The 13338-nt window shown below is 41.1% G+C and overlaps 1 protein-coding gene across 3 annotated transcripts in view; it reads left to right on the top strand.

Moving 5' to 3' along the window:
* The window catches only part of SYBU (syntabulin), a 41974-nt gene that overhangs the window by 16681 nt on the left and 11955 nt on the right, over positions 1-13338 (top strand). The window contains exon 1 of one of the 3 annotated variants that reach the window (XM_071738229.1): positions 5792-5988. The exons of 1 other annotated variant lie outside the window; for it this stretch is intronic. In XM_071738229.1, coding sequence (XP_071594330.1) covers positions 5964-5988 — 25 coding nt within the window. In that variant the 5' untranslated portion in view covers positions 5792-5963. Of the gene's footprint in view, positions 1-5791; positions 5989-7859; positions 7903-13338 lie in introns of those variants that run through there. One more of the 3 variants, XM_071738228.1, reaches the window with a different exon arrangement.

The following is a 13338-nucleotide window of genomic DNA, read 5'->3' as shown; positions in this document are numbered from 1 at the left end:
TTTTCAGCTTGTTTCATAGCACTGTGATATTTGAGTGTTCCCAGTTTCCCAGTGCTCTGCATAATGGGTGATAGATAATATTTTTTCAAGGTTTGTTTACTGTTCCCTTAGAAGCAAGGAATCTAATGCAGGCAGAAGTAGTGAACATGGTGTGTGGCAGTCATATCTGCAGCCATGGCTACCACAACATTTTTGTATGTGAATATTGTCATAGCTTAGCAACATGTGAATAAAGAATTTTGAAAGTTTTTTTCCTACTGAAGAGTCAAATGCACATGGAAAATAGTTATGCCCATGTTTCAGCAAATTACTTCATTATTTTTTGTTATTATTGTACTTCCATTGACCTGTAATATCAAGTTATTAGCCTTTTGCAGTAGTAGTCAGAAACCACCTTCATTTTACTTGATGGTATTATTTCAAGACTTTGAAGAGACTTAGTACTGATGATTCAGTATTCTTTTAAGTGAGACATCTTCTAGCTGTGGGTACCACTGCATTCATTGATACCTAAGGTTGGAAAACTTGCATCCAGACTTCAAGCGTATTGCTCCTAAGATCCATCAAAATTCTCAGAACAGGAAGCAGGTGTGATTTGCAGAGTTCTTCCTGTCAAATATCTCTCACTTTTTTTAGTGAAATTTGTCAAAACCCACACTGTAGTCAGTATGAGAGCTTACACAGGTGAGTGACATTCCTGAAACGGACAGAACTCTGGGAGTACAGCTGGAGTTCACGTTCCTCACTGTTTTGGCCACAGGGGTACATGTAATTTTCTCCTATTGTTATCTCTTGGCTTCAGGTGGACCCACTCTCTTCCACATGACCTACTTGTTCATAAATTTCTGGTGACTCAGTAGGGAACATGTAGCCCTTGTGCAAGGAGGAGGCATCCTTACGTAGCAAAATCCACAGGGAGTGCAGGAGAGCAGTAGAAGGGAAGTGGGATGTGGGAGGAGACTAGCAGCAGTTTGTCCTTGTTGTGGGTAACCTCATTCTACATACAGCTGGATGCCACAAACTAGAGCTCAAAAGGAGTTGTGCATAATGTCTTTCTCTCTACCAAAAGCCCTTAGTGATTTATGGAGATAATCTCCACTTCATACTTATCTGAAATGCCTTGTGATAACAACTACATAGTAGGAGCCAGACACGAGACACAAAAATCCAACCTACCACTATCTTTTACAGACTGTCCTGTGATACATTTTTGTAGGCAAGTACATCAGTCAGCATGCACCTTCAAAATGCCTGCCATTTTGATGAAAATTTATCTGTTTCCAGGATTGTTTTCTTGGAACAAGCTGAATCTCAGAAGTAACACTCACACAAATATTTAGATAATTCAGGAAATCTCAGAGTGGGATAGCACTGAGAATGAACCCTGGGATGTTCCTAGCCTGTTCCCAAGCTCCAATGCATTTCTGCTGCTACAGCAACATCACTTCATCTGTCTTTTCTATACTTCAAAAGTATGAAATACAGCATAGCATCTTTTTCCTCAACAGCCTAAGGCATTGTTATATGGATCTAAGTCATCTTCACCTCTTGAAGTATTAACAAACTAGATTAGGGTATCATTCATAATTTATGTTGTTTGCATAGTGAACCATACTTAACCCTGGAATGCATTATCACTGCATCTAGCTAAACCTCTGAAAGATTTATTCATTTGGGATAGTCAGTAAGAGTTTTTATTGTGCATTAAAACCAAATTACATCAGTGTTACAGGTGAATTTGGCTTCAAATCTGTGCCTGCTCTCCCAGGAAAGGATGGAGAAGGCAGGAACATTAAAGAAGATATGTATCATCCACTCCAGGAGAAGGTTACAAGCTTTACAATTTCAAGATTTTAAAAGTTGTTCCTTCTTTGGATGTGATTCATTTATACAATATTAAAAGCAGTGAAAAATGTGTGGCAGAAAATGCCCTCACAAAAAGGCACATAATGTTTAAGTAACACTAGCGTTAGTTTTGTATCAAGATGCTGAACCCTGCAGTTTCTGTAATTGAATAAACAAGAGCATAAATACTTCTACATATTCACAGTCTTGGTGTACTCCTTCTGCAAAGATCTCATTCTGAATTCCTGCAGCTCATGTGTGCATCTTCTTGAGAATAGTGGGAACTGTTTTGCTTTCTTTGGCAGCCTCTCTCATATAATTTTTTTACTTCCATGAGAATGCTTAGTGCAAGGATCCAAAATCTGGATCTGCATGCTGCAAAACACTGCTAGACTTCCAAAGATTTGGATAAAGAAGGAAATCTTGGGCAGGGATCGTGTATGTAACTTTTAAGTCTTGCATGTAACACAGCAATGTACTTAAATTTAAATGCCTGGGAGCATCATATTTTGATAAGGGTACCTGATAATGTGATGAGCATTCCTGGCAAAATTTTTGTTTACTTCCTTGCTTTTGGAACAGCTTACTTAATGAAAAATGATCTGAGGGTACTGTTAAAGCTGTCTCTTAAGAGCCCATGGTATTGCTTAAGTTTCTCGTGAAATTACGATGACTTAATATAGAACATTAAGATAATATTGTCCCTTTTGCACCTTCTGGAGCCTGCAGAATACAAGTGTAAGTGCCACTGCATGCAAGGAGACCAAAGGGGAGCCATGGTTAGGTTCAGCTCCCAAACCTTGTGAAGACTGCCTGGCTGTCACTCACTGCATGGCTCAGGAATTACCAGTCCAGGTAGCAGCAGGATATGTTAAAAAAGTGACTCTTTTCCATTGCTGATAAAACACCTGGCCATCTCTTACTGAATCTGGCTACATAGTAACATTTTCTATTACAGTGCAGTAGAACTTCTGTGGGTTGTATTTCAAGAAGTCATTGAGAATATAGGCATTAGAACTTTGTTCTGTTCAAATAAATGGGAAAATCTCTGAGGCTTTCACCATGTAGAGCACCTACAGTTGTTGGCTAAGGGGCAATGAGCACAAATTAAAAAACATGCAATTTGAACATAAGATGAAAAATGCATAAAAGAAAAAAACTTCTTTTTTCTACTGTAACAGTGATCAGTCACTGGCACCAGTTACCTGGAGAAGTTGTGCAGTCTCCATCCATGGAGACTGAACTCACAACTCATCTGGGCATGGTCCTGGGCAGCGTGCTTCAGCTTGGCTTGCTTGAGCTGGGAGTAGGACTGGATGGTCTCAAAAAGGCCACTGCTACTCCCAGCAACTGTGGTGTTGGGACTTTCCTCCCTTTAAACAGGGCATCACCCAGAGCTGTAGGTAGCAGCAAGGCACAGTTTGTGCTTTTCCTGCCATACCTTTCAAGTCTGCCTACTGCCATTTAACCTCTGAGTTCACAGAAATGAAAGCATTTCCCCCTTAACTTTCAGCAATCACTGCGATTTAAAATGTCATTTAGCTTTTGAGCCATAGTCAGTAACACTGCACTTATTATGTGCTGCTAGAATCTTCTCTACTTCTTGATGAATTTGTCAAGTTGCAAGTGAGTGAGCCTTGGGATGGGCTGTCCCAGCCTGAGCAGATTCATCTTGGAAAGCTTTAGGAGGATCAGGAGTTTTAGGAGAGGGGGGTGGGTCAGTCAGCCTGTATCGGCCGTAGCGTGGGTGCGAGTGCTCAGCAGGTGCAGCTGTTTTGTCCATCAGCTTCGGAGCTGGCGATAGCGGGCACAGAGGCGGCCGGGGAAGTGTCCCTGGGCAACCGTGCGGCAGGAACACCCTGTTCCCCACATCCCCCCACAGCCCCGGGCTCTTCCCGGCCGGCTGCCCCCTCTCAGCCGCTCCGTGTTCGGAGCTCCGTAGGCCGGCACGCACCGCTCCCTCACCCCCGGCTCCCCCCCCCCCGGACACACAGTGGCGGGAAAAGGGAGGCGGGACAACTGTTCAACAGACAGCGGCCCCAGCCAATGGGACGGCGCGGCGCCGCCGAGCCCGGGGATCACGACCAATAGGCAGCCACCGTTCAGCTCCCGCTAGGCTATAAATGGGTCCCCCCCCTCAGGAGGCCCCTGGGTGTGGTTCTCGGAGCGGCGGGGGTGAGGTTGGAAGCCTTCCCGTTGGGACAGGGGCGGCATCCGAGGAGACTTCCTGGGCTTGAACGTTCTCACGCCCCCTCTTTAGTGGGTGAATACTTCTGGATATATCCTGGAGTGAGCCCTCTACCCCTGTGGGTGAGTGATTCCGTTTGTTGGGTACCCTTGAGCGGGAGCTTTTCCTTAGGTGAGTGCGTGTGTGCACATCCTGGGTTATCAATACGCAAAAAATATTTTTGAAAGTTAGTAATTGCTAGGTAAAGTTGTGTCACGTTATATTTCCTCCTGACACTCTAAGTTGTGGTTTACTTGGGTCCATCAGAGTGCTGGGTGGTGTTGATCGGAATAAATCTTCATTTGTGAGTAGCTGAGTAGTAGTTTTGTGGGTGCCCCCACCTGGCCCGAGGTTGTTGTGGTTTGTGGGAGTGTTGTAAGTGACAGCTCTGCTCCCTGGGGGCTTCTGCCCCAGTGTGAGTGCAAGGTTAGAGCCAGATAAACCAGACAGAGCAGAGGAGATGCCTGAAGTGGAGGCTATGGCTACCTGCTAGAAACATCTACTTGCTAAAATGAGGATATTTTGGTATTGCCCGATGTGAGAGGATTAGACTCCCAGGATACTGAATCTCTGGAAACTTACTCTTGGGAGCACTCTGTGCAAGCAAACAGCAGGGGTTAGTTAATTCCTTAGTGTAAAAGTAGCGGATAAATTTAGCCACGTTGCTACTCTTCTTCCATATATATGTGTGTTTTAAAGGCAGTCATTTTGTTTTTTTGTTTGTTTTTTTAAATGATCATGCATGAAAGACATGATTTAGGTTGCGTTTCTGATTTGGCTGTGTGATTTTACAGATCTTTTGTCAGTTTACTCCTTCAATATGACAGTGTGGGAATAATAGTGTCTGACTGAGGCATTCATATATGTATGTGCTTGACTTGAAAAACAGGAGTTGATGTGTCAGTTCTGCAAGGGGATTGCCTTACAGGTGGTTCTGGAAATAAATACACTTCACTGTCAAGAACTTCACCTTTCTGATTTCAGAAGAATGATAGAACTTCATTTTATCTTGGGAAGGCTAATAAAATATTAGGAAGACATGTTTAACTGGTGCATTTAACCAGCAACATAATATCTTGTATTTGCATGGCTTTTGTTCATTCTCTCTACCAAATTTCTGCAAGCAGTGGGGAAAAAGAATAGAACTGTGGTCCCCGTTGTTCAGGAACAAGAGAACAGAATACAAAAGCCAAGTTACAGAATGTGCTAACTTGAATAGATGCTGTAGCATGCAAAGAGATTCATTGTTCAGTAGAGCTACTAGTTGGTACTTCTACCTCTTACATTGAAATGCTGCTGGTATACAATGCTTTCCAATTCAAAGTCACAGTGTTTGGCTGTTCTAAAGAAAACCAATCAAACCCAAAACCAAACAAACAAGCCCAAAACAAAACGGAGAACCTGTATTTGGTGATCAAAATCTGCCTTGGCTGAACCCTAAAATAAACTGCTGTGCTTCATTTAGTAGGAGAATCACGCAAAGGGGAAAGAGATGAGCAGATTGCTCATGACCTCAGTGTAATGTGTCTGTCTTTACTGCTGTGACTTACTTAGCAGTACATTGTAACCCACATACCAAGACTGCACCCTTTCTGGGGGAGGGATAATTAAGAACAAGGGTTTGTCAAAGAACATTTCACTTGGTTTCAAATGAAGGGTTTAATGGGAGTACACCATGCTCCCACCCTGCAATCACTCATAACCCTACTTGTGCAGTGAAAGATGGAAAGATTCATGCTTCCATTCATGGGAATAATAAGACAGTTAAATATGTGGCTGGTGTCATGTGCATAAGACTATTAAAACTAGGAAATGATCTTCACCTGATTAGACTACTGCAAATACTAGAACAAAAAATGTTCTGAAGATGAACGAAGTGACTTGATACCAAATGATGCAGCATCTTGCATATGACAGTAAGTTCTCCATGTCTTTATTTCTTTTGTACCTCCTTAAAGTATCTGAATTAATAATAAGCAGTCTGTTGATGTGGTCATGTTTATTGGTAAGTGTAAAGCATAAACTTCTTGAGAGGTGCAGAGGAGCTTGCAGGTGAAAAGAGGAACAGCAAAAGTCCAGGTTGCCCGAGGAACTTAAACCAGAGGCTTTAACTTGAATGTTAGTTTTTTAAGCAGCATAATTTTTGGCAAAGAGCAGATACCAGATACACAGTGGTCAATTACTTGTGCTTCTGGAAGTCTTTGCATCTGGTTTTTAAAACATAACCTTGGCAATAAAAAAGAGAGGAAGCGCCTGAGCATGTGTCGTCTTTCCCAGATGTAAGCACATAGTTCCAGTGCTTCACTTCTGTCCCATACCTGATAGCAGCTAACATAACCATCCTGACATTCCATTCCAAAAGTATGCAACAGTTATTTCCTTTACAGTTTTAATCTCACTCTTCTGTTTTTCTTATATATGCACTTAATGTTATTTGGGACAGCAAAATTTCTGAGATCTTGTCTAACACAGAGTCTAACAAATATGGATGTGTCAGTTTCCAATGATATTCCTTTATCTCATTTACTTGTGCTTTTCTTCTCAGCTACTGGTGATTTTGTCTGTTGCTATGGAGCTGTGTAGGTTTTGCTTCCATGACCTGTCAGCACAGGGAGTTACTACGGACTGGGTGTGGGCACTGGAGGACCATGGATAAGTGTGGTTCACAATGGGATTAACATGTAACATCTCTCCCTCCAGGAGTGAGGATGCTGTGTCCTGGTTCAAGCCTGTGCTCTCCTCAAGGCTTGTGTCCTAGAGTTGAGCATGGAGAGGTGTTACTCTGCAGTGGTTTGGTGTGTTGCAGCAGTTGATGCTGTGAGGTCTGGAAGGCTACTGGAGCTCTGCAGTCTGGTGGATGGTGGTGGAGTGGAAGCTGCTGCTGGAGGGTCTTTTGGTTGCAAAGCTTAGCCCCCTCCAAGCATGCTTCAGAATGTCTGTGTCCCTGTTGCAGTTCTGGAATGTTCCCTCCCACCTGGGTCAGTGGACCCAGCACAACCAGTAGCTGTGAAGCTGTTGAAGCTGCTGTTGAAGCTCCTCTGTCTGGCATAAATCCCATGGTATTTATCATGCAGAATGGATGAAATTTGAATCCACAGGTCTCCTTAAACAATCTTCAGGAGCTGTGGGCTGCAGATGTGGACTGGCTCTCTGTTGCAGTCACTGGTCCCATTTCTCACAGGAGGTGAGACAGCTTTAAAAGGTGAATCTTCTGTTTACACTTTTGTGGGGGTTATGGGAGCTGTTTCAGAGGTGAGGAAGATGTGAACTCATGGTCTTGAGCCAAGCTGGGTAGTGCAGAGATGTCCCGTAATTTATCTGACCTCAGTTCTTTATCTGTAATGTAGGTATGGTCATCTCTGCCTGCACAAGTACACTGAGGTTCTGTTTTGTTTCAAAGGAGATGCAGTGAACAAAACCAGGGACTCTAGGGTGTGGTCTTTCTGGCCAAATATCTAAGCATTTGCTTTATGGTAAGATGTATAGTGCCTTGTACTCAGTGGTTATACTAACTCTTTGTTGACTAAAATTGGGACCAAGGGTGGCTTGAACATGGGTGTCTACATCAGATACCCACATTTAGTCAGATGAATCCCACCCCAATCTCCTGCATTCCTGATCAGGCCTCTGATAATTCTGTTGTTAGCCCTTACTGGAGCGAAGTACACAGATACAGTATCTGTCTCTTCCTTTTTTTTTTTTTTTTTTAAACAGAAAGGAAAGTCAGCTTTAGATATTCAGTTGTACAAGAAAGTTTCTTTGAAGATGACACACAGATCTTCAAGTATATCTAATTCATTAGATGCCTTTGCTTCTTCTGTTCATTCCTGGTAAGCTTAGACACTCTTTGGCCTATTGTTAAGGAATGCTGCCCAAGGTGCCTAGATTGTGCAGCAAAGTTCTGCATCTCAATTCTCACCATGAATTTGCAGCAATGAAATGCTTTTAGGATACTTAGGATGTTAGGATATAATATTAATATGCTAACTAAATCACATTGAAGTGAAAAAAAAGTGCACTGTAACTTCTGAGAGATAATACTGTAATATAATCAGAATATAAATATTTTGAGAAAAGGATTCTTAGAAAGTTAGGTAAAAATGAGTAGCATAGCACTTTTAATTTGTATTTTTGTATATTTTAAAGTTTGAATTTAAACAAATTTGCTTAAATTGATGTAGAAAACCTCTTCAAATAGTAAGTATTTCTTCCAAATGAGAATAAGCAAAGTAGCAGCTACAAAAGAGTGTTTCAATTTTCAAGTGTTTCATATTTTTGAACCCAAATCCTGGGTTCCTAGGTGATTTAAAAAAAATCTTTTAATTCTGTGTCAAAAATATATGATTCACTTCACTCTAAACTTTATTTTAGGTCTTTCTTAGTAGAGACATATACAATTAGTGGTTGGGCTGGTAATCTGTGATCTCTTTGCAACTCTTTTGGAGTATGGACTTGAATGCAAAGGACTGCCCTAATGGAGGGCTCTGGGCAGGCTGAGGGGATGCAAGGAGTCTGCTCCCAGAGAAGTTGTTCCACTTTGTATAATTATAGTAACTGTGTTACTTAGGGTTTGAAGCTGAGCTCCCAGCAGGCACACTGTAACTCCTTTCTCTGTGGCCCATTAATGGTCTGAAAATAGTCTGTCCAGTTGTACAGCAAGTGGGACACCCACTGCTAAAGGGATGTTCTTGCCTGAGGATGCCTGCCTGCAACCAGGAGTTTAGCCTTGAACGTGGTCCATGGGAGAGCCACAACTCAAACTGCAAATTGGAGTGAGTAGGGCATGCAGCTGTGGGACTCCTGCTGCTGGACAGGGTGAGACCTGTGCCCACCAGTTCCTCTTCTAGCTCCAAATGTCTTTTGGTAAGATGAAGGTGTCCAGGGGATTGTGGGGATGTGCATCTGCACCTGGAAAGGATGGTTGAGGGCCTAGCATGAGAATGGAAATGAGGGATACAGTTAAAGCAGGTATGAAAGATGGCAATAGCAGTGCTCTGTAGTAAAAAAAAGATTATTTTTCTGTATTCAACCAGGTCATTTTTCCACCCCTCTGCTAACGCAGACTGGAACATGAGACAAAAGAAGAGAAACCAATGCTAACACTCTATACACTCTTCAGTATTTGTTGTAAAATGTGTATGAGATCAATCTAGAACATTCTTTGCAATTTGTGTCTTTACTGCAGAAAATTTGTTTTTCCCTCTGACTATTTTCAGTGGTTTTCAACCCACATCACATGCACAGAAAGAAATATTGTGCATATGAAAGTGGCCATTATTAATCTTCCCTTAGGAGACTTTTGTTGTGCTCTGCTTTTAAATTGCAATCTGTATTATTTATGCCAGTGTTTAAAATAACTTTCTGATTCCCTGGTTAAGGGATCCTGAACCATCTCCAGCTCCTTTTTACTATGCACAACTCCCACCAACCATCAGTTTTTATTTCACATAATTTTTCATGAAATAGCATGTACTGCAACCAGAATCCTGTGTTGCTATTACATGGATTTCTTTACAGTTTTCCAGCTGTATTCATTCTCCCCATGATAAGCAGTGTTGCCAGTCTTCATTTTTATCTTAAAATACACAAATTGCATTCCCTAATCTTCCTTCATAGAAAGTGCTCTGTAATCCTGTTATCATTATTGTTGACCTTTTTTGGAATTCCTCCAGGTTATTAATGCCTTTTTAATGAGAATCCTGGGATTTAAACTGTTTTCTGAGCAATGCTTACTCAAGAATTGATAGATTACTTCCTTTTCTCTTTTACTTTATGCCCTCTATTTCTTTTTTCTCTGACATCTTACTATGTTCAAAGTAGAGCTATGCAAATAATAGATATGAGGGTTTGCTGCCAAATCAAAACATTGAAGAAAAGCTTTGTTTCAGACTGAGCAAAGACAATATACAGTCTAAAATATTTAGAATATCTGGGGAGATTTTTTTATGTTCTTATGACCTATTTTTAAAAGAAGATGAATTTGCCAGTTTCCAAAATTAAAGTATAATTTTAAACAGAAGGTAGATAAATTCTGTTTTCCATTTTCTAGCCAAGTTTGACTTGAAATCATAAACAGCTTGCGTGCTCTGAACTTTGTTTTTTGGTGACCAAATTACTGCCTAAAAGTTTTAGTTTCCCTCGGAGTGATTACTTCAAATACTTTGAGCAATATTGAGTGGATATGTCTATGTGTTATACCCTCGTGTATATCTGTATTTAGGCATGGAAAGCTAAGGGAATGTATTTCTTTTAGTCATGCTACTCTCATTTTGATTTCACTTTGATATCAAAAAATAAGGCAAATTGGTCTACTTTTAAGTAGAAGCTCAGGCATAAACAACTAAGCAGGACTTTGCAGAGAGCAGTGGCATTTTTGACACTTGGACTGTTCAAGCAGTGGTATTTTACTTTATTTACCTAGATATCTATATCCTGGTGAAGCTGTGTTTTATGGAAGATGTCTTCACTCCTTGATTCTCACTTGAAGTTATGATTCTGATCTCAGACAGAGTCAGGAGAATGGAATAATACACATCCAGTCCCTGATCCAATAAAGAAATCCCAAAATCATAAGATAAACCCCACATCCAGAATTGCACCTTCATAGAGGTTGCCCAGTTTTTCCAAAAGTTCAGATTGTAGAGCTTAGTTTCCTCAGGTGTGCTGGGTGCAGGGTTGGGTAAGGTCTCCTGATGGAGTTGGGAGCCATGGGCAATTCAGGCCTGTTTGGGTATCACTCATGTAGCAGGAAGTACTGAAGATGGGCATCCCAAATTGGGTGGATTTACAGAGGAGCTGGAGAGGAGCATGATAAGGTGAGAGGATGGGAACCCTGTCTTCTCATCCAGCCCACGTCTAGCTTGCCTAGAAGCAGGAGCTTCACACAGCTGAGAAGCTTTTCTTTCTGAGCCTGATGGGAGGTATTTCCCGAGTGAGGAGGCAGGCAGGCATCCCTTAGGATCTCCAGTCACTGTAAGGTGGACATGGCTTTCCTAAGGAGCTTGAAGTAGTAGCCTTTAATGTGAAGTAATAAAATAGTAAACCTGCTTTATAATGTTGTAGTTTAATGCAATAACATGAAATGTATTTAAAGGAAATTAAAATTCTTCAGTTTTATGAGACTTAATTGTGCTTCCATGCTGTGGCATTTTGTTACAGGTCTCTATTCCACCATTCTATAAGTAATAGGAAGCTGTTGGTTTTCTAAGTCCTGTGACTGATTGCTAGATTTGGCTGAATATAGTGTGACCACAAACCCTCAAGGATTAATAAGATGAAAAATCATAGACTTCATGTCTGTCATTTGTGCTTTATCAATAAGAGTGTTATTGGGGCAAAAAATCAGCAAATGGCAGAAGTCATAACTTGAAATGTATTGCCCTCAGACCTACCTTGCCTGTATTTCTGTAAAAAAACAGTTTATGCAACCAGTCAGTATGCTGGGTTTTGCTGTTCAGTAGATGATACTTGAATAGTTTTTTGTAATCATTTCAACATGTGTGTTACAGTAAATATTTGCTTAGCTTATGAGAAATTTTGCTTTTCATCCTGGGACTGCAGGGATGTTTAGTTTAATTACCTCCCAGATATATTTCTCCTTTTAGTGTTTTTTCCTTGCCTGTTGAAAATGTATTGAACTGATTTAAAATGTTCTATGCACATTCTAATGAAAACCCTACACCTTGCATTAAGGATGGCTGTAAAAGCTTTCAGCTGATTCAGCTGAGCATTTGCATATATGCTGGGAATGTGTGCCTGCACAGTTTGCTGCCTTGCCTCAGCCAGCCCCTCTCCTGCTTACCCATAGGAACCAAATTCAGGAGATGTGTTGGAGGAGCCTCTGAAAGCTTTTTGTTAAACTTCTGCCACCAACGTGACGGGAGGGCTGGGATGTTTTCCCAGTCTGTGGTGGAGTTCGCTCCCTTTCTGTGTACTGCTCAGTCATCCCTGCCAAAGATGACATTTTCCAGATCCTAAAAATATTTCTGACCAGCCTATCCCTATTTCCCTTCAAACAGGCCAAATTACACTGCCAGGTACATAAACAATCTCCTGAGGTGACCCTACATGCATGCTTATAAAATACATTTGTCTGTAGGTGGATTTATGCATATGTTTTATAAAATTGTCAAATGCAAGTTAAGTATCGTGTTATGCAACTCTTGGTGTACTTCTTGAACATCCAATCTTAATATTTTTTTATTGAGGTTGGTGTAGCAAAGTAGCATCCTTCCGTCTCTGATCCAAGGAGCCTTTTTGTCTGAATAGGAAGATAAGTTCCCCAGACTGTTCCCTTCTGCTCTGTGAACATATGTTCACACTGGAAAAGGTTGTTTCAGGCTGAGAACTAAAAAAATCATAGGAGCCACTTTTAGGGTGTTGTGAGAACAGCTCGAATTATATATAGTAGAAGCACAAAAATTAATTAGGTCAGGCTCATTTCTGTATAGAGAATCACATTAAGGTATGTAAAGCAGAAAAAAACCCAACTTGTAATCCTCTTTGTCTTTTCCAGCACAAGCTAGTGACTGCTCTACAAATCCATGAATTAAAAACAATTAAGAAAAACACAAGCCCATAGTGATAGGCAGAATATACATGATGGCTCTCAGCCAGCATCAGTAATTAGTTTCTAGTGACTATGTTTTTAGAGAAGGGCTTGATTGATTGTGGTTTTGCAACACAAACAAGTGACATCCTGTATTCATTTTGTGATCTGCAGTGCTTATACTTTGCATTAATGTAGTTCAGTTTACTACTGAAACTATAGCATTTAGATGAGATCAGAAAACTGCTTCATGAGATAAATTTTAATTATTTGACTAACAGCTCTTCTTACAAAGTAAGAATAAGCAAGCAAGGTGAACAAAAATCAAGATAAATAACTAGTTTAAATCACAGAACCATCAGTCTGCAAATAAAAAGTTCATTTGTTAATTCAAGTCTAGATCCAAATGCAAAAGGCAGGGTCTGTGGTTCCAGTTCTTCTCTGAAGTATGTTGTCTCTTTTTGAAATGAGATTGTCATCACCCAGGTTTGAACAATTTCTGGAGAGCCACACTGAAAGATTTGTTCCACGTCCCCTCTGACTGAATCTTCAGCAGCTGCCCAAATTACCAGCTCTTACTGGACCCTGCAGTCAGCTGAAACATGATTAGCAGATGAGAGAGTTCTGGCAAGCAGTCAGGTGGGGTGGTGAGTGATGGGTTTTTTGGCCAGTGCAGTGGGATAGGGGAGGGATGCCTGTTGGTATGTTTAGGGTCAAC

Source organism: Heliangelus exortis, chromosome 2 (assembly GCF_036169615.1).
Source record: "Heliangelus exortis chromosome 2, bHelExo1.hap1, whole genome shotgun sequence".
Classification (NCBI taxonomy): domain Eukaryota; kingdom Metazoa; phylum Chordata; class Aves; order Apodiformes; family Trochilidae; genus Heliangelus; species Heliangelus exortis.
Note: the sequence above shows the minus strand (reverse complement) of the source record. Positions and strands in the feature narration are given on the sequence as shown.